This window comes from Drosophila rhopaloa, unplaced genomic scaffold, assembly GCF_018152115.1.
Source record: "Drosophila rhopaloa isolate 14029-0021.01 unplaced genomic scaffold, ASM1815211v1 contig_155, whole genome shotgun sequence".
Lineage (NCBI taxonomy): Eukaryota > Metazoa > Arthropoda > Insecta > Diptera > Drosophilidae > Drosophila > Drosophila rhopaloa.
The window spans coordinates 7793710-7818465 of NW_025335034.1; the positions used below are offsets into that span (position 1 = coordinate 7793710).

General features: G+C 37.4%; 4 protein-coding genes across 4 annotated transcripts; all 4 read right to left on the reverse strand.

The window, feature by feature from the left end:
- Positions 1-780: 780 nt before the first annotated feature.
- On the reverse strand, positions 781-7344 carry LOC108042183 (esterase B1). Its single transcript, XM_017120345.2, has 4 exons — positions 7102-7344; positions 2779-3091; positions 1916-2627; positions 781-1857 (listed from the first exon to the last, which is right to left on the reverse strand). Exons 1-4 carry the CDS (start codon positions 7140-7142, stop codon positions 1232-1234), a joined length of 1692 nt encoding a protein of 563 aa, XP_016975834.1. The 5' UTR covers positions 7143-7344; the 3' UTR covers positions 781-1231.
- A 1641-nt stretch (positions 7345-8985) lies between these two features.
- LOC108042184 lies at positions 8986-9334 on the reverse strand. The gene is made up of 2 exons (XM_017120346.2): positions 9233-9334; positions 8986-9176 (listed from the first exon to the last, which is right to left on the reverse strand). The coding sequence occupies exons 1-2, from the start codon at positions 9265-9267 to the stop codon at positions 9053-9055; spliced, it is 159 nt and encodes a 52-aa protein (XP_016975835.1). The 5' UTR covers positions 9268-9334; the 3' UTR covers positions 8986-9052.
- An 812-nt stretch (positions 9335-10146) lies between these two features.
- On the reverse strand, positions 10147-23672 carry LOC108041518 (esterase B1). The gene is made up of 5 exons (XM_044456990.1): positions 23112-23672; positions 14831-15143; positions 14169-14319; positions 13372-14108; positions 10147-11606 (listed from the first exon to the last, which is right to left on the reverse strand). Exons 1-5 carry the CDS (start codon positions 23153-23155, stop codon positions 11142-11144), a joined length of 1710 nt encoding a protein of 569 aa, XP_044312925.1. The 5' UTR covers positions 23156-23672; the 3' UTR covers positions 10147-11141.
- Positions 19465-21042, reverse strand: LOC108041519 (growth hormone-inducible transmembrane protein). Its single transcript, XM_017119449.2, has one exon. The coding sequence runs from the start codon at positions 20795-20797 to the stop codon at positions 19703-19705; it is 1095 nt and encodes a 364-aa protein (XP_016974938.1). The 5' UTR covers positions 20798-21042; the 3' UTR covers positions 19465-19702.
- Positions 23673-24756: the final 1084 nt, after the last annotated feature.

The following is a 24756-nucleotide window of genomic DNA, read 5'->3' on the forward strand; positions in this document are numbered from 1 at the left end:
TTGCCCTTTTAGTATGATATTCTAGACACTTGTAGCTTTAAAAAAATTCAAAAAAAAATGTTCGATTTTTTTTTACAAAACTAACCAGATCGGACATTTAATCAAACTATTTGAAGCAATAGGAAGATAATAAAGAAAAAGATTTAATATATCTTAAGTTCTTAGACATTTCTTATAAAGCTACCAATTGGTCGTTTTTTTGCAAATGTAATCGGAGCTTTAAGAGAAACCTTAAAGGTTCCCTCCCAAAATTAAAAAAATCTATTAAAAGACACTTCGAATTTCACTCGCCGTTTTGGAATTTTTATAGTTAGCCTCTCATGACAGTAAATATTAGTATTTTAAGTAATTTTTCGTCCTTACAATATATTGTACTTTTTGTATTCCATTTTTAGAAACGTAAGCTAATTTGAAAAATGAAAATAAAACAGGTATCAAGTTCTTTGGATTATAAAATTTTAAAACAATGGGGTCGTGGGGCTAAAAGTTTCCATTTTGATTAATTTTTTTGATTTACTAATGGATTGTAATTTTGTTTTTTATTAAATACTATAAAAAAATTTTTTTTGTTTTAAATAAAAAAGTGCGAAATATTTTTCAGCATTAGTTTTTGTTTGCTAAAAAAATATAGGCATCCAAAAAAATTGTAGTGAAAAGAAACACCAGATTTCCTGACAAAAAGACAAACCTTATTGATAAGTTTTTTCCTGTTTTTTAATAATCTTAAAAAATGCCAGTAGGGGATTTTTTCAAATCCAAAACGAAACATGTTCCAACCAATTTGATTTTGCGCATGTTTTTATTTTTATTTTATTAAATAATTGATTATGATGTCGAATAGTTACTTTGGAACGATTAAAATGCATGATACTATTTATCATTACTGTTATGACCGACATTTTTATAAAACTCCATTTGGAAGTGTCGTATTGTCAAAAATAAATTAATACTTATTTAACAAGTCAGATTTGATTTACGTTTTAAACAATTATAATGTTGATAAATATACATTTGTTTTTTTGTATGTTTCATTTTATTTAATATATTTATTTACCCTGTAAAATCAAACTTATTTCATAAGCCTAAAAACAGCATTTAAAAATAAACAATAAACGTCTCAGAACTAAAATATCCACAACACATGTACAACGTATTTACACAATATAAGATCATCCAAATCCAAGCAATTGAGACAGTTAAAGCTAAAAAACCTTTTATTGATGCACTGCATCTACAGTTCATTCGGGGCATAGAAACTGTTCCAAACTGGTTGAATCTTCTGCAATTCTGGGAGCGCCTTGATTTCAAACTGCTCCCCAATATTGAGGCACTTAAAATCCGTTTCGTTTTCGAGGGGGGCGAATTTTAGAGACTTTATACTTTCGCAGTTCGGATCGCCGGTAGCGGCGAAAGTCGTCCAAACGTCGATCATTCCAGTGATTACCTTATGTTCTATGGAATCTGGCGCAGATTGGTGTGATAGCATGCTGTGGAATATATAACAGAGATCGTCTCCATGGCAAACTCCTCGCATCTGATGACCACAAAGAACGATCCTAATGGCATTGCATAATTTGGAGTCGTGATCGAAACGGTACAGATAGGTGGGGGCACTGGATTGGCGGACTCGAGCTAATGCTGCCCTATAAATGGGGTGCCAGAATTCGCGGTACGAACACAGTTCGAGGAACTTCATCATGTTGGCCTGGTTGCAGGGCTCATCGCCGAAATAAGCCTTCTTCAGTTGCAGGCCATAGTTTTCGCGTAGTTTGGGATCCAAATTGTGGGTTAGATCTTTTGGAAGCAGATTCTTGCAGTTTCCCACCTCATCCAAAGTGGCAGGACGCCTCGAAACCTCTGCAAAAAAGGCGAGTGCGTGAAGCAGTTGTCATTTAAGAAGAAGAACGCCACTCACCTGGATAGAAAAGCAACCCTTCGAAACTGGTGCCCCCAAACATAACGGGCACCCTGTGGCTCCAACTATCCTGCATTGCTTCATGGGGTGACTTGTCGATCACCGTGTGCCCAGTGCTGTAGGGTTCTACAACAGGTCCAAAGGCAAACAGGACTCTGTGATGCTTTTCGTCATTGCTGAGGACTGTGGCGGAGGCCTTGACAATTTCCCCGCCACTCGCTGATCTCAGAAACTCGAAAATGGCCTTGTCCTTTTTGTCACCGGTGTATCCCAACTTCTGGGCCAGACGATAGGCCCAGTTATTTTTCGGTGGTTGCGTCCAGGGACACAGAACGGTGCCCGACATTACGATGGCTTTGTGGATGAGTCCTTCGGTTTGGGGACTCAGAGTAAGGAAGTGAGTAGAGGCTCCTCCGGCACTTTCGCCAAAGAGTGTTACATTTTTGGGGTCACCACCGAAAGCCTCAATGTTCTGCTGCACCCATCGAAGTCCCATGATTTGATCCTTGAGACCAGCGTTTCCGGGCACATCTAGTTGGGGATCATCCAAACTTAGGAAGCCTAGAGCACCTAATCGATAGGCCACAGTGACTATAACGACATCCTTTGACATAAAAAAGTCGGGGCTGTACATATCCCGTGAGGCTTCTCCAACTTGAAATCCCCCACCATATATCCAAACCATCACGGGACGTAGTTTATCCGGTTGCAACTGAAAGCAAAATATTATCTTTAGTATTAAGTCATACAACAACCTGACAAATAATTTCAAGAAACTCCCGTAGTAGAGTTAGCATTTACAAGCTCTAATTAATTTTGTTGTTTAAGATTTTTACTCTATCTGCACATTATTTCATACTTACATCTTTGGCATATACATTCAAGTACAGGCAATCCTCTGAGCCCGCGAATTTGCGGAAAAACATGTGTGTCTGCAGGGGCTTTTCTGCCGCCGAAGTGCAATCCAATTCCCGATCCCATGGCTCCACTGGTTGAGGAGCTTTGAAACGAAGATCTCCCACTGGGGGCTTAGCGAAAGGAATCTTCTCAAAACTGAAGTAGCTTCCTCCCCAGATAGTGTTCCTTTTCACTCCGCGCACAGGTCCCAACTTAGTCTTTATCACAGAATAGATTGAAGTGGCCAACTTTCGCTGTTCGTACTTAAAACTGAGCACCCTGTAATAACAATAGTAAGTCAACACAATAAATTAACCACATTTCACAAAAATCTGAAAACAGATGTACTTAATTAGGATAGTTTCAATTAATTTACACTAATAAAAGTATTAATAAAGTCAAAACTTAAGCTTAATAATTTGTGTATATTGCTGTGGTGGGAAGAAAAGGATAGAAAAGATTCCTTTCTTTATAAAATTATTTATGGACTATCAGTTAAATACATTCTTAAATATCATAGACTTTAGACTATTAACAGGCCTTCACGTTGTTTAAAGGGTCTATCTGGGCTTTGTATTAGTGTTAAAGATACCCTTACAAATGTCGTCACCCTTGAACGGGTTGGATTTTATTTCGGTTTGGTACAAGATAGGCCATTTAAAATATGTATTTTTTACAGCTTTCTTGTAGTCATACCGTTGCCCAACAACCAAGAATACTATTTCCTTTTCATTAGCTTCATAGTCACTATTACTCATGGCAATAATTTGTACAGAAGTTTTCATTTTATGCTTAAAACTAATTATATTCCGAATCATCTTGCTTGTGCAGCATAGTTATACCCGTTACTCGTAGAGTAAAAGGGTATATTGTATTCGTGCAAAAGTATGTAACAGCTAGAAGGAAGCGTTTCCAACCCTATAAAGTATATATATTCTTGATCAGGGTCACTAGCCGAGTCGATATAGCCATGTCCGTCTGTCCGTCTGTCCGTCTGTCTGTCCGTCCGTATGAACGCTGAGATCTCGGAAACTATAAAAGCTAGAAGATTGGCATTTTGCATGCAGATTCTAGAAGTTCCTACGCAGCGCAAGTTTGTTTCAAAAAGGTGCCACGCCCCCTTTAACGCCCACAATCGCTTATATACGATTTTAAAAATTTAAATATTTCGGAAAAGTAAAAATGCAGTTTTATTGTGTTTATCAATACCTATCGAAATGTAGAAGAAATTTTTCAAATCGGACCATTCATTAAAAAGTTATGCGTGATCAAAGTTTCTATCTCCATCTCCCTCGCACTCCCTTTACCTGAGTAACGGGTATCTGATAGTCGGGGCACCCGACTATAGCGTTCTCTCTTGTTTTTTTTTAGTTCTTTTCAAGAAAGTTATGGTCCTCCAAATTACAATAAATAAAACAGATAATGGGAATTTAAAGTAAATTTACAATTCGTATTTGAAATACAACAAAAATATATTTATCAATTTTTTATTTCAACATAACAATTAAAGCTATCGAATGAGTCGTGCTTTATTGACTGCATGAAAACGGACATACTGGGACATATCTAGATAAAAGAAACGATATGTTTATTTCCTGAATCGCTTGTCTCAGCAATAAGCCTAAAACCACTAAGAGAACAGAATTAGGATTTCCAAAATATAACTTTAAAAACTAGATGATCGATTGTCGTTGCTATGGTCTTGACCGCAACTGTACATAGATGTAAAAACTGTTTTAGGCAAATACATTTTTAACGAATTTATATTTACTATTGGTTAAGGGATTTTAATATTAAGAAAATATAATTTTAATTAGTTGTAAAGCGGTGGACCATTCCTTAGTCAAGCTCGCTTCATATGCGATCGTAAAATCCGTCTGTAAGCTTCGTGGAAATGTCATTATACCCTCTGGATCATTAAAAGTTAGCTCCTCTTCAAAATATTTATATAATATAACTGCGAATCTAATCCGGTCGACGGCAGTCACGCTTTAGAGACATGACCACAGTAAACACTCAACAACGAACACCAATAGCGGACCACTTTCAATGTCGTTGGAGGTCTTCGCTGATTTGAAACGGCTTTTGACCAACCTCAAAGCTTCAAGTTTTGCATGCACGACAGTTTGTTTTCTATAACTCTCCTTTGTTTATGCCTGAGATTGTTTGTATCTGATTTTTATGGGTAATTTGTGGGTGGGCGTGAGGTGCTTAATGCAATTAATGGCCTATTTTTATTCGTTTACACTGCGCACCATCGATAGAGGCGCAAGTTGTATGTCTAACTGGCATTCTGCAAATGCACTGACATAGTTTGAGTCAACATCATTGCACACGAATGCATACAAATCGGTAATTACGGCTGGAATCAAGAGAAAGGCGAGATCAGGCGGCTCAGATTGGATTGTACGTGACTGCTGAGAGTCTGTGAAAGCCAACTCCCAATAAATACTTTTTTAACATTTCAAATGAACTTATGTTACTGAAATATTTTTTGCCAGTGCATTTTGCTTAAGATGGCATAACGCCCGAAATATCTAGTTGAAAAAGAAGCCAAGCGAAGCAAATGAAGGTAATAAATTTAGACTAATTCGCTCACTTAACCCAAAGCTTAACACTCTTTTATGTGGAAACTCATTCAAATTGCAACTTAAGTACCAAGCAAATGTTTTCAGCAATCAAAATTAAATTTAATCTTATCATCAAAACATAAAGCATTTGAAAATCAATTAATACCGTGAGGAAATTGTTCTTATTGAGTTTTACGTAATTTAAAGTAATTTGCTTAGCAACAAAATGTATATAAATGGAATGACTACCATTTTAAGCGGTTATAGCTATAACGTCAAATGAAAACTATAAATGCTGATTTGTTCAGAGATTTATTTATCGACCCTATTAATACTTATAAAAACGTAGAGGAAAAACCTGTCATGTCATGCCCATAGAGCAGAAATTACGGAACACCTGAAAGTGAAATGAACCCTGTACCTAGGAACTTATCAGTTTAATTAAGTTCATGAGCAAACAAACAATTAACTTAACTCAGTGTTATAGTATAAAAAACGTGTTGCTATAAATATATGCATTTAACTAACACGGAATATTGAAGCTGTTACCGAGTGACAATAAAAACCAGTTAGAAGATATAAGTACACTTCGCCAATTAAAATTTAAATCAGAGTTATGCCGACACTCTAATGATGAATTAAGAATAGAACAGAAAAATACTTCAAAGAAATTGAAATTTTTTTATATTTTTATAATTTTAAATAACTTATTGCCAAATTTATCTGTGAGCCAACTTAAAATACACTTTACTGACCTAACCTACTTCTTTGATATCCTCAATTGAAAACCGTCTTAAACAAATACTGATAGATAAATATATACACACGCAATTAACACGATTTTGTGTGGCTCTGCAATAATTTATGTTAAAAATACTAACTACCCGCAAAACTGCTAATAAACCTGCGAAAACGTGCAAAAAATAGTAAACACAAATCAAAATAACAAAAAAAAAATAACGAATGCCTCAACAGTGGAAACATCGCTGAATCATGGGCGAAAAACAAAAGGGAAAAACAAAGGCGAGATAAACAAAACGAACAGAAATGAGCAGAAGAAGAAGCAGCATCATTAAGTTTATGCAAAACAACAGAAAACAAGCAACACACAAAAAACACAACCAACCCGCAGCAAAGTTTGCGCAACAATTTCACCAACGCAAGACATAAATTTGTGTGTGCAGAGTACACAGAGAAAACACAATAAAAGTACATTTTTGTAACAGCTAAAGTACATTACTCCTATCGAAACAAAAACATGTTTAAAACCCATCTGTATATTAAAGCAATGGAAAATATATTTGTATAGTAATAATTTAGAAACTTGAATCTTACAAAGGCATAAACATATATAATATTTACAGTCTTTTAATACTTAGACTTCATAAAAAATACAATTCTTAGAATGTTGATGATAAACTCTTTTTTTTCAAAATATCGTATATAAAACATGAATATATTTGCTTACTGAAATAAAACATACTTTGAATATTTCTTTGAATTTAAATTTATCAACAATTTGAAATTGTAAAACAAAAACTGTTTGAAATAAACTACTCAGAATTTATAATAAAATTGAAAAAAATATTGAAAAAGTTATCTCCAGTGCACATGTGTGCATTTATGTGTATGCTATGCAGAATGTATTGCAAAACCAAGACGCGAGACCTCAAAACACAGAAAACCGTTTGACAAGGAACAGAGACTGGGAAAACTCACTTAAAGGTCAGCTTCAGCATATCCATAAAGCGCGTTGCCATTTCGAATGTCTTTCCGCGCACTCTTATTCATTAACATCAAAAAACCCACTGGTAATTTATGGTAGAGCAACACACGATTCGATAACGGGCGCCGATTTGGGGAAAGTGTCACAATAAACTCGAAGCAGTCCAAGTTAGCACGACCGGCTAAAAAAAGGTCGGTAGATGCCGAGCGGAACAAACAAAGCGCTCTTCCAGAGCGTGCGGCACCAACTGAACGAAGTCTGGTGATCGAGGGTCTTGCGATGACGATAATACCACTTAACAAACTTTTTCTCTCTCACTGTTTTTGAATGACGGAAGCCTTGCTCACCTTAATCAGCTGATTGGCTATTTACTCTCTGCTCTCAAAAATACCGGTTTTTATGGCATACTTTTCGATTTTGCTTCACTGTTATGCTTCGAGTTAACGTTATGAATGCAACATGAGGACCGATTCATTAAAATGTTTCCGAAATGCATTTCAATTAATTCATTTTTACTTCACATTATATAGTATTATTCGTGGAGTTGATAGGGCAAGTAAATAACGTGGATTAATTACTTGCATTAGTACATATATATTGATAAAAATCCATTTTTAAATTTACATATTACATTAAATTTGTTGACGATTTTTTAAGCATTGCATATAAATTACGTCCTGGGTATCATATTGTCCAGACTATCGACCAAACGTTTTTGGTTGTGGTTGGCAGTGCTAAAATTCTAAGCTTAAGCTCTTTTAGCACATACAAAAGCTCCATGATTGGTCACACACAAGTGAAATTGATTGTAGAAATATTGAATAAAATTAAATTGAAATTGAACATGAACTGGCTAATTTACGATTTCCAACTATTATTTATCCGCTTCTAAACTTTCAAAAAATTATAAATTTGGTTGCAAAAGTTTTCTTTAAAATAAAAATCAAATCAATGTGTCTCATTTATCTGCTACGATCTTCAACAGAATCGGTAACTTTTATCAGTTTACATGTTTGTAAAATGTTCACTTAGTATTATAATAATAATTACAAATTAATTTTTAAAATTAAGACTATTATTCTAGCATACGCAAAATGGTATATAATCAACCTTCTATACAACAGAAGATCAAGATTGTTTAATTTTAAAGGGCGATAAAGTCGTAATAACATTTTTCTAAAGAAAAAATTAATAGATTTAATTTATTTCAATACACAGTTAAGTATAAGGTAAGACAAATCAAAAAAATTTTAACCACTAAAAAATATTAACCAGCTTAAGACACAGATGGCGGCGCAGGTATGCAATATATATATTTTTGTATGTGTTTAAGTTTTATTGTTATGAGCAATTATAAGGAGTGCAGCATACCTTTGGGCCTGATCTTTAAATGTAATTGTTAATTAATGGATTAGTGCACTGCCACTCAAGTTTATTTCTTAATAAACAATTCCTACAGCTAACTAATTCTGTTAAATAGGTTTGTAGGGTATTAAAATGTCAGTCAAAAGTTTGCAAGGCAGCGAAGAAGACATTTTCAATCCCATAAAGTAGATAAATACATATGTTCTGCTTGTCGATCCGTCCTTTCTTTTCTACTGAAACTAGAAACAAGAAAGGAAGAAAGCTTTGGCAAGCCGAAGATTATATAGCCTTGCAGTTATTACAAAACGACTACATTTTGCTGCTCTTTGTTTTAAACAGGAGAAATGCCTTACCTATTAAACGCATTTTCATAATGTTTACGAAAATCTCGATTTTTTCATGCCTCTTTTGAGCTTGAATAATTGAATAACCTTTTATCAACTATAACGGAGATTTAACATATATATCTTTACATTACTCATCTATTGAAAAAATGTGCCAACGAAAACCTATGCGCTATAAAATACTTTATTTATTTATCCATGGTTGTGCTTTAAATGGTTATGCTTCACGAATCTATTAAAAGTTGAAGTCATCTGGTGCGGTGTAGTGTTCTTCACTTTCTGTTACAACAGTGTCTGCATCGGCGGATGGAACGTCATCACACATTCCCAAATGTATGGTCACAGCAATAAAATAAAAACTATAAACAAAATTGCTTTAATTTTATACAAGTCCCCAGTGAGCAAGCGGGCCTACCTGATCAGGAAGATAATTTTCAGTATTGCATCCATTTCGACTTGTCGAGCTGCTAGTGCCAAATAAAACAGATATTCAGTTGCATGATCAGATATAGCCAGCCTATGCCAGTTAGCCGAGATAGATTACTCTAACAATTAGCACTAAGCAGCTGATTCACAGCTAATGGCACAATAGCCGGCATTAAGACATACTGATCAAACAAATTTTGATTACAGGGCTTTGACATTCACTTGCAATAATATTATACAATTGTTAGAACTAATCACCGCGACCAAGCCAGTGCAAAAAAAATAAAAGTTCCAATTAGCAAGGAATTAGTCACGCTGTATTTGATCTCGGGATTTAAATCAATTCTACAATTTTCGCACCAACGCATATGCGATAATTTGTAGGTATTTCGATGGTCTGATAACTCACATGAGAGCTAGACAGAAATTCGTGACGCAGGCTTATGCTGCCGATGGGAAGTTTTGTGGACGTGATAATGAAACAGCAGCCATGTGTTGAGTTTGCTGATTTCAAATTGGGATAAGCTATCATACTTACTGTTGTATAAAATCGCCATTTGTGAAAACTTGTGGGTCATTTGTTTTTTGGATGATGCTAAAGTGACGCAGATTGGTAAGAGCTACTAAATACTTGTTCATTTCAATTTTGTGAAAACTATTTCAAAGCACTTTTTAAATCTTTTATTTCTTTGTTTCAAAACACAAAGGAGTTTGTTTCAATAAAATATGGATTCTTACACTGTCGAATTTCATAGTTTATTTGCATCACAATGCTTTGAAGCTTTTCGACTTTAAATTTTAATTTCCAACGGACTCGGGTACATATAGAATTCTTAGGTAAACTAGTTTTAGCCGGCTGACTTTAAACTGTATATTTTGTGGACATTCAAAAACGACTTCATATAAATAGTTTTTGTTTTGTTGTTTAGTTTTATTTCTTCGTATTCTAAAAACGATGTAAAACATGGACAGGTTTTCTGTTTGTTCAAAAATAACATTTTACCAAAAACAACCTATGTATACAAAAAGTTAAATATCTAAAAAGTCTTAGGCTAAGAATATAAATAAATTGGTTACAGTTAACTAGTTGTCTCAGTTATATAAATATTTTTTAGGAAACACAAATGGAAATTTCCCTGTTGTATATGTGTGCGTACTGTACGTAATGGAAGAAAATATAATGGAACCTTTACTCAGGCTTGTGCAGAGAACTTAATACGATCCCGAAAACGTTGGATCGTATAAAATACGGTTGCTATTAAAAATATAAGCGCGACTTAAAACAACGTTAAATATAAGTTCTTTCTTCAGATTCCTTGGCTGTCTTGTTTAGTTTGGTTTAGTTGGCTTGGTAATTTCCAAAGAAGGTACTTCAGTTGCGACTTGATTCACACTCATAGGTTATGAGTCATAACTAACATACAAACAGCCTGCTTAGACTACAGATTCTATCCGACCAGATATAGATAGAAGCGGATAATCTTTAACACACCTAAATCGAATTCCCCACGTTGGCAAACTTAACAACAGTTAACTCTCTTGATCTCAGGTCTAAAGCTACGCTTTGCATTGTTTCAAACAACGTAACGTACAACGTAAAGCTTTTAGAATCATATAGGTAAGGGTGGGTTCATTTTGCACAACTGCCAAAAATATTGAAAATCTTTGAGGGTGATGTTGCAATCTGTGGGCAAAAGTGGTTTCAAAAAAGGGATAAAGTCCCATGATTAGAGAAGACCCAAGACAATATCAGGAAAGCAATGTACAGAATTCAATGTTTTTGTTAAAAATCAGACCGATTACCCCAGATCCTTTTCAACCCTTATATTTTCTGGCCTCCAAAAATGACCCACCCTCGCTCAAGCTACAGATCTAGTCTAGGTGGACCCGGCAGATCCTTACAGCAGCTCGTCGCGTCGGAAGAAGCTCTCCCAGACCATTAATTTCCTAAGGTCGGGCACGTCGATCACCTTCAGCTCGTCGGATATGTTAAGGCACTTCAGCTGGTGTTTCTCGACGGCCGCCAGATCGACGGGCTGCCACAGATCCTCCTGCTCCGGATCGAAGTTGGGGTTTCCGGAGGCGGCGAAGTGCGTCCACAGCCCCACCAGCCGCTCGATGCACTTGTACTCCCGCGTGTGGATCTTCAGCTTCCTCGCCAGCGAGTTGTAGAACAAGTAGGACAGGTCGTCGCCGTGGCAGGTGCCCCGCACCTTCTTGCCGCAGCTCAGGATCCGCAGGTGGTTGAAGTGCTTCGAGTCGAAGTCGAAGCGGTACAGGTACGTCGGAGCTCCGCGGGCATACTGCAGGCGGGACAATACTGTGCGGTATATGGGGAACCAGAAGTACTCGTGGGAGACCATCTGGAAAATGATCCAACAAATTTAAGTTTTAGAAAGTATTTTAGGTTTCAACACCTAACATCGAGCCATAAGATATAATTACAACATTGAATAATGTATTTCAATATTTCTTTTTATATTTCTTTAACAATTAAGGTGTCAGAAATGGTGTTGTTTTTATACCCTTGCAGAGGGTATTATAATTTTGGTCAAAAGTGTGCAACGCAGTGAAGGAGACATCTCCGACCCTATAAAGTATATATATTCTTGATCAGGATCACCTCCTGAGTTGATATAGCCATGTCCGTCTGTCCGTCTGTCCGTCTGTCTGTTTCTACGCAAACTAGTCTCTCAGTTTTAAAGCTATCGGATTGAAACTTTGCACACACCCTTCTTTCCTTTGCACGCAGTATATAAGTCGGAACGGCCGGGATCGGCCGACTATATCCTATAGCTGCCATATAACTGATTGATCGGAAATGCCATAACTTTCGTGTTTGTAAAGTTAGGAAGTTGGGATTTTCTATGGGTTTTATATTTGGCCAATCAATCCGACCTACCAAATTTCATAAGGATCGGCCGACTATATCCTATAGCTGCCATATAACTGATTGATCGGAAATGCCATAACTTTGGTGTTTGTAAAGTTAGAAAGTTGGGATTTTCTATGGGTTTTATATTTGGCCAATCAATCCGACCTACCAAATTTCATAAGGATCGGCCGACTATATCCTATAGCTGCCATATAACTGATTGATCGGAAATGCCATAACTTTGGTGTTTGTAAAGTTAGAAAGTTGGGATTTTCTATGGGTTTTATATTTGGCCAATCAATCCGACCTACCAAATTTCATAAGGATCGGCCGACTATATCCTATAGCTGCCATATAACTGATTGATCGGAAATGCCATAACTTTGGTGTTTGTAAAGTTAGAAAGTTGGGATTTTCTATGGGTTTTATATTTGGCCAATCAATCCGACCCACCAAATTTCATAAGGATCGGCCGACTATATCCTATAGCTGCCATATAACTGATTGATCGGAAATGCCATAACTTTGGTGTTTGTTAAGTTAGGAAGTTGGGATTTTCTATGGATTTTATTTTTGGCCAATCAATCCGACCTATCAAATTTCATAAGGATTGGCCGACTATATCCTATAGCTGCCATATAACTGAACGATTGGAAATGCCATAACTTTGTTGTTGTTAAAGTTAGGAAGTTCGGATTTTTTATGAGTATTAAGAATGCATCATATGAATAATTTTGGAGAATATAATTTACAGAGTATTCTGCAAGGGTATATCAACTTCGGCTCCGCCCGAAGTTAGCTTTCCTTTCTTGTTTACGAATTATAAAGTAAAATGAAGGCCAATTAATAAATGGATTGGCAAAAAGAACCCATTAAAAAGGCAATGTTAATGTACATAGTCGGAGATTTGTAATAATCCCTTCGAAAAAATATTTAATTATCAAAGCCTCTGTTAATCGCCTTCCAAATATTTTTTTATTTTTTAGGTTCAACTTATTAATGTGTTTTCTCTGCCTATTATAATTAATCAAGTCGTATTTAGTCACTCATTTCAAATTTACAGACAATTTAATAGTTTGTGCCATAATTCTTATGCATTCAAATAAATAAGGTTGAAAATGCATTAATTAATTAGACTAGAGCTAGACTGAGTTGAGTAATGCAGATAACAGTTTCAAATCGATGGCTTAATTGTCAATTTCTTAGTTTGGTTTGTGTTTCGCGTTAATTATTTCGCAGTATATAGAACCCACCTGAAGGTATTCATGCAGGGTGTCCAGACTCGGCGTCTTTTCGCCGTAGTAGCTCTGCCTCAACTGATCACCATACTCGCGGCACAGGGCGCTCTCCCTGTCCATATTCAATTCGATGGGCACCACGTATCGGCAGTCGTCCAACTCGTTAAGACACTTTGGATTGGACTTCGTTTCGGAGTACAGCAGCAGACCCTCGTTGGAAACGCCTCCGATGATCATTGGGATGTTGTTGCTCCAGGCGGTCCGCATCATTTCGATGGGTTTCGTGGGCACCACACAGTGGCTGGTCACGTAGGGTTCGATCACTGGACCAAAGGAGAAGCCGATTCGCTCCCTCTTCTCCTCGTCGATGCACAGCTCGCCATTCGCCTTGATGATGTCGGAACCCTTGGCATTGTTCAGGAAGTCCCACACATCGCGGGTGTTGTTTTCGCCCGCATAGCCGGCCTGCACAGCCAGTCGATATGGCCAATTTCTCTGGGGGGTGACCGCCCAGGGCGAAAGCGTGTTTCCCGACATGCAGATGGCCTTGTGGAAAAGTCCGCGCGTCTGCTCGGTTATCATCATATAGTGGACCGAGGCACTGCCCGCACTGTCCCCAAAAATGGTTATATTCGCCGAATCTCCTCCGAATCGGGAGCAGTTTGCCTTGACCCATCGCAGGGCCAGCACCTGATCCTTGAGGCCGGCATTGCCGGGAACATCAAGCTCTGGATCGTCCAGGCACAGGAATCCTTAAAAGTTGTAAGCACAATGAGTATTTTTTCCTCCGAAAAATCTAAAGCCTATCTTACCGAGTGGTCCCAGTCTATAGTTAATAGAAATAACCACCACATCTTCGCGCAGAAGATAATCCGGACTGTAGCATTCGCGCGAGGCCTCGCCGAACTGAAAGCCACCGCCATAGATCCAGACCATCACAGGCATGGGCTTGGTGGGATATAACTGTCGGAGAAAATGTCAAAGTTAGTCCAAAATGCATATATAAATTATATAATTAATTATTTAAATTTTATATCAAATCAAATAAACGAACCTTATCAAGCAAGTTTAAAAAATATGAATATCTCTCCAATGAAAAATCAGTTTAGGTTTAAGTAAGCCTTTTACAAAATTTATAAATAATTTATTATTTTTGTATATCATAAATTATATATCATGACATCTTTCTTTTTCAGAAAACGTACTTCAAAGTTGTTAAAATTTGATTTGGTCCGAAATCTATTAAAAACTGTAAACGTTCATTAATTTTGATAATGTGCAATTGATAAGTAGGCATAAAAACGATTTTAAAGGATTATAGAATTTCAGGAAATTATCCCGTTTAAAGCAGGATGTGTTATATAAAAAGCGATTTTAAAAGTAAAGTGGACTGAAAGTATTATTTGCAATCATTAATCCGTTGATTAAGTTGGTTTCACTTCCTCATTTTTAGTCAATATTGGCTTCAACTCACATTCTTTGTGTATACATTGAGGTAGAGGCAGTCCTCGGAGCCATCGGTCATCTCGAACACGAAGTGCTTCTGCAGGGGCTTTGGTCCCTGGGAGGTGCAGCTCTTGACCTCGGTCCAGACCTCCGGGGGCTGGGGGGCCTTGTACCGCAGCTCGCCCACCGGGGGCTTCGCGAAGGGGATCCGCTCGAAGCTGAAGTACGACTGGCCGTAGATGGACTTCCTCTTCACTCCCTTGATGGGGCCGTAGGTGGTGCTGACGACAGTCTTTTCGCTGGTCCGGTAGCGACGTTGCTGGACCTTAAAGTCAACCATTCTGCGGGGAAAGAGACCAAATGAGCTTATAGGATTTTACAAGGCACTTTCCAATTCCCCCAATGGATCTAAGCCACTGCGGCCATTTATCAGAGACAATAAGCGACGTCCGCCCTGCTGATATTGATGGGAGCGTCTTTTCCGTTCAGTGTTCTGCTGATAAGGTCAATTTTTTATCAGCCCGTGCCTGACGGGCCAGGTGTGCGCCATTTATAAGACCCCTCGACTGTCCGCGATACATATTAAATCAGTTTGCGATATTTTGTTATTTATTTTACCTTCTGATTTTTGCTTTCGGCTTATTTATTCTGACTAGCGGACAAACAAAATCCGACGCGCCCTGGTATCAAAAGATAAACAAACCGCTAACCAAACACATTTTCGGGTAATTTTTGAGTTGTGTAAGTCATTCAACTTGAGTGGAGGAATTCAAGGGTAAAGGCCATTGAAATTCAGAAGTATGCTAAACTTTTAACAAGCAACCACAGCTGGGTTATGTGTTTATAGTTTTTCAACGTAAAAAGTGGGGAATATTTATTTCGGGGAACTATAAAAGCCTATAATAATAATTAAAACAGGTACGAAACCATTCAGGAATTGAAGGCAAGGCCTTTAAAATTGAATTAAAACTTTCGTAAGACATTCCACAGCTAATTGTTTATAGATTTTGCACTTTAAAAATAGAATGAGGAGCGGTGTTTTTTTTCGAGAATCATTAACCTATATAGTCTGAGGTGCTACTTTTTTATTTCTAAATAAACACATCAAGTTTACTTGATAAGGTGTCCAATAAATTCATTGATTTCATTCTCAAATAATGATTTTATTTGCGGAAATATTTATATTTCTTAACGTGGAGACTTCTATTTTGGATCACCATGCGTCGGCTTCTGCTTATAGTTTCACATACTGTCCAGTTCATGTATACAGAACAAATCCGATTCTATCATTATTTTCATTTTTCGTCTGTGTGAGGCACAGCAGAATAGTTTCAACCGCAATTCACGAGCTTACCCGTTGAAAGGAACGTGTATTAACTTTCAATCAGTTGCTTCGTAAGCCTTAATATGTCATAATAAGAAGAGACAAAACAAAAACTGAGCTATATCTAAGAGATCTGTCCCAGTCTTTGTTTTCCTCCCGTTGCCGTTGTTTGCAAATGCCATCAGCAGCTGAAGCAACCCCAAGGGCAGCTAAAATATATCAAAATGTATGTTTATTAATAGCCGCAACGAGCATTTTTCGGTCGAGATGGAAGCCAAAGCCCCAACGCATGATGCGAATAACACATCCGGAGCGATTTGGTTGCGACTATCTCAAAACGTGGCCTTGAACTTAGCCATGGAAATTGTTATGGTACAGGAGCGCTTAAGCTAATGGTCGGCACCTATAAAAAGACGGAAAGTCAATATAAATAATGTTTATGGCGGTTCTGCCTCGTCCATAACAGTTTAGTCCTAATGCCGGGCTTGCGTGTAGCAGGGTCATTTCTCAATTGGAGGTCCTCAAACGCACCCAAACGGGGCGGACTGACCACTGAGCAATTTTTAAAATTCTGAAAGCTCATGGAACCTACATATATCACTTTGTCCATGGTTTTTTTTTTTTTATATGAGACACAAAATAAACAAATTACAAAGAATGCTCTTATTAAAATGAAATGCAAACTCATTTGGTGCTGCTTAAATTTTTATTTTACGTTTCTTTTTCTTTGCTCCTGTTAAGAATGTATCTGTTGAACGATCTTGTGTGTCACAACTGATTTATGTGCTATTTTTGGCTGCTGCAGCAGTAAATTTTAAGCAAAATAAATAAGAACATTTTGCTTACACTAAGATGGTAAATATTCAGCTACTTATTAGGAACGACAGCAGTCTTAAAAAAAACAACGATTAAATTTTTAAATTTTTAAATTAAAGACGCAGTTTCAAAAACCGCAAAAATTAGAATGACTATATTTTAGTATTCACGATTAGAAATGTTTTTTTACGAGTTCTGCGATAATTGGACAAAATACTTGAAATTTTCAATCATAAATACTTAAGTACATTATATTTAATTAAAAAAAATATATTTTAAAAGTTTTTTTCTTAATAATGAGTAGACTAAACAAAATTTTAAAAAGCGTATGAAATAAAGTTCACAAACAAAATTCCTAAAAATAAAGACAAGTGAAATAATTGGAGCAATAAGACCTGAAGAAAATGTATAATTTAGATCACCTTATCAATAAAATACAAGGAATATTTGTGAGATTGTTTTTGTCTTATGCACTCACAAAAGAGATAAGCTCGGCTTATGTCATATATGATTCAATTATTTTCCCATACACACTCCGTAATCTCTTTGGCTGCGCGGTATCAGCTAGACGTAGAACAAATCCGGTATGCGATAGATGGAAATGTAAGACCGTATAATCTAGAGCTACATCAAATGTTGTCTGAGGGACAGACTGACAGACATTCATGGTCATGTTAGTTTCTTGAAAAGATGACAACTAACAAAAATTATGACTAGTGTCTATATAAAATTAGAGACATTAAACAGCGAGAATTTAATTTCCGTCTCGGAGTACCCATAAAAAGTTGGCTTCTAGTTCTATAAATTTACACAAGCGTCAAGGGGACATACTATGACCTTGGCAAGGCTGCAAAAGCTCTATTCGTGGATTGCAGAATGAAAGCTTAGGCGCCATGAATGAATCGGTTGGCAAGGAACCCAAAAGCCTAAAGAGGGAAAAGCTCTGCTGGGGAGGGGTTGGTCTAGCTACAGGTCAAGGAGTCTTCAGAACGATTGGTGGGTTGACAATTTAATTTAAACAACATTTACAAGGCAATACTTAAATCTTTTAATGGGTTACCTGGAATCACGGGCCGAAATCAGTAGACATTCTTTATTATATTTTTATACCCTTGCAGAGGGTATTATAATTTAAGTCAAAAGTTTGCAACGCAGTGCAGGAAACATTTCCGACCCTATAAAGTCTATATATTCTTGATCAGCATCACCAGGAGAGTCGATCTCGCCATGTCCGTATATCCGTTATTCTGTCCGTCCTTCTGTCCATTTCTACGCAAACTAGTCCCTTAGTTTTAAAGCTATCTGCTTGAAACTTTCCCAAAAGTTGTCTTTCTATTGCAGGTAGTATATAATTCGGAACAATGGGAAAAAAATTATAACTTTTTTTTTGTCTTTGGTATTATTTTAATATTATTGAATTACGGTTTTAATTAAATTAAAATCGAACAACAATTAGATTGCCATAGAAACGATGCAGCGCAAAATCGAAATAGCTTCATTGTTTTTAGTAGTATTGGCATAGAAATCGAAATGTGGTCGATTTGTATTAACTGTAAGGACATATAAACTTCGGCTTGCCTAAGTTTGCTTCCTTTCTTGTTTGATTTAACAATAACAAATAGTTTATTAAATATTTAAACGAAGTTCTTTCTAAAAAATTTTAAAAAAAAATTTTAACTAGAATCTTTTATTTAAAAATTAAAAAAAAAATTTTAAAGGCAGTTCTAAATAAATCGAATTTGGAGAAGTAAACAAGAAAACAAATAAATATTACAAGGCATATCAACATATTGGATAATATAGTTTAATAAAGAATCTAACATTCACTTAAAACATATACTTTTTTTTTATGAAGGGTAAATATTAAAAGCAATCGCCACTTCTTGGATTTATTAACCTTATAAATATATATAACGAATAACTCCAACTGATTTGCGTATCTTAATTTGATGATAAATGATTTAAAACTTAAAACCATTCATTGAAAAATCTTTATAATACATATTATGCATACATATAAATTTATCAGAGTGCTTGCTTTTGTCGAGGCAATTCTTTCATACTTTATTCATTTAAAAAAATTGTTTTCGCCGTAGAAAAGCATTCGGTAAAAAAATAATAGAGAAAAAGAAAATGCTGCAAAATTAAATGAAATTGACAAGTCGACCGAGTGTTGGTGTGTGTGGGCGGTAGATAGAAGACGAGCACGAACGGCTGCCACAGAATTTCACATACTACACAGGCGAATTTGTATGCGGCTATAGCCGACGTAGGCGCAAACGTCAGAAATAAAGCATATAGAACAAAAGAATGCTGACAAGCACAGAAATCTTAAAACAATAAATTCCTCGAGACGGGAAAATCAGCTAATCAATATACGCGTTCTATCTATCTATTCTACAATAGAATTGTATTTAAATCAAGTTACCGAAATTGTCTGATACCTAAATTTATTTAGGCCAAGTAAGCCTATGTATAATAAAAACCATTTTTTCCAGATCAACTATACTATATAAAAATAAAATTAATAAACGTATTTTTTGTCTTGTTATTTTGAACCAGTGCCAGCAAAAGTTTATTTAATTTAGAGGTAAAGATTTTTAAAATCCCAATCAAAAGAATTGAAGGTATATGTACAATACTGAATCAGCCCTTAGAAATTCTATGTGTGTACTTGAAACTATTTTTTTTTAAATTTTAACCGAACGATGTATACTCTTTGAGCACCTTGGACCATTGAGCAATTTGATGGAATCGCCGTTACTTCCGCTTTTGGTCTCCTGCCAAAATAATGGCAATGCGGATGAAGATGTTCAGTGCATCCATGTAAATGGCCAGTGCGTGATTAATTGGGTCGTACAGTGAGCTATTGTACTGCGGGTGCAGCTCCGCCGACTTTACGATCCTCTGGGTGTCGTAAAGCAGGAACCCGCTGAACAGGATCAGTCCGCCGTACAAGGACATGCTGGCCAGCCCCGCCCCCACCGCAGTGGTGGGCGGCAGCCACATGGAGGCCAGCGACGAGGCGAAGACCACGCCCAGTCCGATGGCCAGGGGTCCGCCCATGTGCAGGAACTTTTCGCTGGGCGCACAGGCGGCCACCGTGGATAGGGCGCCCACGATTCCACTGGTGTAGAGCAGGGCCTTGGTCAGGATCGGTCCGCCCAGCAGGCATATGGGTGCCAGGACCGCCCCAAGGATGGCGCAGTGGACCAGCCAGGCCAGCTGCTTGGCCCCGAATCCGGGCTGGTAGTCCATTCCCTGGGCGACGCCCCCACTGAGCATCACCAGCCCCAGGGTGACCAGTGAGGCGATCCACCCGGAGCGCGTCAGCAGGGCCATCATGGCGTCCGACTGGAAGATGGCAACGGCTGACGCTGCTGTCACGCCGCAGGATGCCCCGAAGTAGGCGTAGGTGGCGTGGATACGGTCCCTCACGTACTGGGGCCACACCACCGAGTGATCGTAGATGCTGGGCTGGTTGGAGAGACCCAGGCCGTAGTAGCACAGACCCACAATGCCCATCAAGGCCGCTCCCGCGGCGGCTCCCTTGCCCATGGAGTAGGCGTTTTCGCTGGGAGGTCCCATCATGCGGTCCTTGAGAGAGGGTCCTCTGGTCCGACTCTCCAAGTGGGAGCGGTCGCGATCCCTGGACTCCCTGGAATACTTTCTCATTCCCAGTCCCTGCACATCCCTCTTGGGCACTACGGACCTAACTTGACCCAGGGCTGGCGTCGTCCGAGGATTACTCCTGATCTGGGACTGTGCGGAGCTCCACAGTCGAGGACCTCCAGTGTGGCCCAAAAGACGCAGCGATCTTCCTGGCAGCAGATGGGCTAAACGGGCCAACAACATTTCGAAGATCGAGAGCCAACTGATTTGTCTATCTAATCCTTATTGGAGAATAATTTTTTTAGCTTTACAAGCGTTTTTAAATTTTCAACGGAACGTCTTGCATAACATAAATAGGATATCGATGAGAAAAGCCCTATGAGTTGTGTGTTTCAGAGGCCAAGATTTTGGGTAACCAATTTAGCTAAGCAAATTTTGAAATTTAATTATGCTCAGTAGATTTATTTTGTAAGGGTAACTGTGTTGGAAGCTTATTAAAAAGTTTTGTTGTTCTAGTCATAAAATATTTTCAAGTTTTTTTATTTATTGCTCTTTGTATATATAATTTTATTATCCAATTGTTGTTAACTACGTAACTGAAGAAAATAAAAAAGTGATACTGCTTTGAACCAGATCTATATAGGCAAACCGAGATGGTAGCACAAAGAATTTCCAAGAAATATGTAGTTATCTCACAAAGAAATTTTTGCACGTGCCAAGAAGCACTGAAAATTCCCAGCAAAGATTGTAGGTAATTGAAGGTTAATTGGCGGCCAAGCTATGCCATTTTTGTGTCAATTGATCAAACCGATGACGAAGATTGATATCAGCCAATAAATAACGAATTGAAATTTACCAAATTTTAATGTGAAATACTTAAAGGCAAGCCATTTATAAATGAAAGTCGAAAATATATTGTATGTGAATTGACAATTTATATATGCCAAATTGATTGAGAGTGGCCTGTGCGATTTTATTTCAAACTGACAGATATAAAAAGAAACGATTTAAATATGCAAATTAATGCAGAACTGAAACACATAAAAAATTGTTTGTGATATGGCGTCATTATATTGCAAATATATACAAGGCGTATCAATGGAAAACTTTTTTGAATAAAGACATTGAAAGTAATGCCATTTTATATTTAAAAAACAAACAGCCTATATCGCTTACAAAAATAAAATGTGTGAACTTTTTGATTTATGCTTTAGCAACACCAAAGATAAATTAAAAACCATTCTCATTCGCTACAATTCGTCTTTATGGCGATTGAAATTCAATGAAATCATCATTTGGGGGACTGAAATGAAACCAGTTAGCCACCGAACCAAGCTGATCTCATTCAACACCATTCCCATTCTTCGCAAAACGTCAAACACTTTTTGTGCACACCAGCCCAAGATATGAGTCAGATGAGCTTACTATGGTTTACACAATACAAAAATTTACATACATCCCGCAGCCATATGGGAGCGGGGTTTCGGAGGCTTTCTAATTTGCTACCTAATTATTTGCGCAGTTTAAGTGTCGGCAAAAAAGCCCACAGTCAAAAGAGAGGGCCAAAGAACCGAACACAATCGACTCGAATCGTGACGGCTGACTTGTTTCTATAAGTTTTTAGGGTGTCTATGTGTGCTCTTAATAGAGACAAACTACAATTTCATAGAATCAATAGAAGGCTAATGAGGGAAACCACCTGAATAGAACTAAAAGGAGCCACCATTGCTTGATGACAACTAAGTAGGAAGTATTTCGCAGCTTACCTTGCCTAAATAAATAATTATTTATTTATGGTAATTTTATAGATTGTATTTGTTTTAATTGAAATAGAATTTCAGAGCTCTTATTTAAAAAAAAAAATATTTAATTGTTGATATTCAAAATATGATATTCAAATTTAGCCAAATATTTACATATATTTTATATAAATATTAATTTCAAGTTAATTTTTCTGCCATCACTGCCTATCTGCCTCCTGTTTGGTGTTATTCACTCGCACATCATTAAATATGTGTGCGTGTTTTCCACAAGGATAGGCAATCCCTAGGGAAGGGCATTGTAACCAGCTGCTCGGCAATATAGAAGCCATTTCATTGCTCCCAACTGCGTAGTACAACAAAATTAATAAAAGTGTGTGTTTGCCGAGCATAAATATTTTTGGAAAGGAATTGACGTAGAGTTTTTTGTGGTTCCAGGAAAATTCTTGTGGGCTGGTGAAATATCTTTATCGCCGATAGAGTTATTCAGAAATTGCAATTGACTACTGTGCTTTTCTGTAGATCTGGGCATAAATCATAAATGTGTCAGTTTAGAATTACACAAGGCTTTTATATAGCCCGTGGCCTATGGAGGTGTGCAGTTAGTTTAATTATATAGTTTGCTTCAGTTGGGATGACACAATGCGCTGATGTCATGTGCCTTGTATAGTTGGAATGATTTTCATTCCAATCATAGCAAGGCAAATTAAACGTTTTAAGCAACATTTTAATTATCTAACCAAATAAGAATCGCTAAGTTTATTTCTTAACTTCCTTATGCAAAATTCTCAACTTACTTGAGTCCAATTTTGAACTGATCAAATGCAGCCATAGAAGACATGTTGTTATTTTACTTCTGTTTCCTTTTCGGCTCGTGTTCAATCAACAAATTAACAGCCGCTTTTTTAAAGCAGCCAAAATCTAGATTTGGCTTTTATAAAATATGAAAATGTTTCTGGGTTCGGTGGTGTTTTAATAAATATTTAGAAAATGTTTATAAAAATTGTTTTGGTTTTTATCCCTAACCGAGTTGAGGAACTGCCAGCTGTTTGGTGGCCTTGCAAGGACTGCGTATATCAACAAAAAACCGAGCTTTTTGTCCTGCGCACAAACACACGCACACGCGTCGAAAACCACGCTGAAAAATTAAAACGCAGGATGCGAAAAAATCCAGAATAAACACTTATCACATAACGTTTGCTGGAGTCGCGGAATCAACTTTTCTTGATTGGTTTGCTCACTGCCGTTGCCCGTCGGTCTTGTTATATAGTTGTGGCTTTTGTGGGCAATTTGCGATGGTGTCTTATTGTTATGTGTAGTTCGGCATTTGTTGCCGTTTCGCGTCCGCTTGGCGTGAAGGCAGCTCGTCAACTGCCCGCCAAAGGCACACAAAGTTCTAAGCGTGTCGAAAAGCTTTCGAACGCGTGCGAAACATAAAAGCGTTTTTAGTAGACGCGGGAGAACTGCGGGCTGCGAGCCCTTATCTACTATTTAATAGTGCCGCACTCATGTGGACTGGGGCACTTCTTTTGAACTGACTCACCGCCAATTACACAGCACAAACCTCAACTTTGTCCTGCCAATAGCCACAATATCCACTTTATCACTGTCCAAGAATTCAACGCAGAGATAGCAATAATCGTATTGATTTGCACTGGGTAACAAGTTGTGATTGCGCTGATTCGACAATATTTTTTCGGTTGGTTCTTTTTTGTTTGATGTGGGTGTCATGCGGCTGTAATCTTTATGGCCCACTCATGGTTTGATAAGGAAGCGTAAAATCAATTTCACGAATGAGTCATTTTTTATTGTAGGGAACTTCTAGGAAGCTGTTAACGGGTAAGAATCATGGGGACTTTTATGCGTTATCATGAATTATTTGACGCAATATTTTAGTTCATATGAAAAACAAAGAAATGTCTTATGTATTTACCTCTACATAACAACATAACATAACATACCTTTTCTCGGATTTAAGTATCAAAATGTTTTTAACTAAGATGTTCTAATGAACAGTATTCCCAAATTATTATGTACACCAGGAAGCCCACATTCCCCGAATAGAGCCATTCATTAGGAGCGTGTCACACACTTTTTGTTTTTCTTGTTGCCAACAGAGGCCAAGTAAACAAAGCCTGGTGGCGAAAACAAACTAAAGGAAGGCAGGATAAACACAGCTGACTGAAGGACCTGCCTCCTGTTGCTGCAAAAAGCTTTTTCTCGACTAAAGTTGGGCCAAAACAATCACCGCACGAAAGCTTTTCACTTCAAAGCTTTTAACTGATGAAATGATTTGGATTTTTATGATTGTGCTATTTGATTTGGTCTGCCTCAAGTAATTGCCTCTAGTTATGGTCAGTTCTATTTTCCAGTTAAGCTGGACACGCAACCGCTGCAGACTGGAATCAGCGAAGATTACACCTAATCAAATTATTGGCGGTA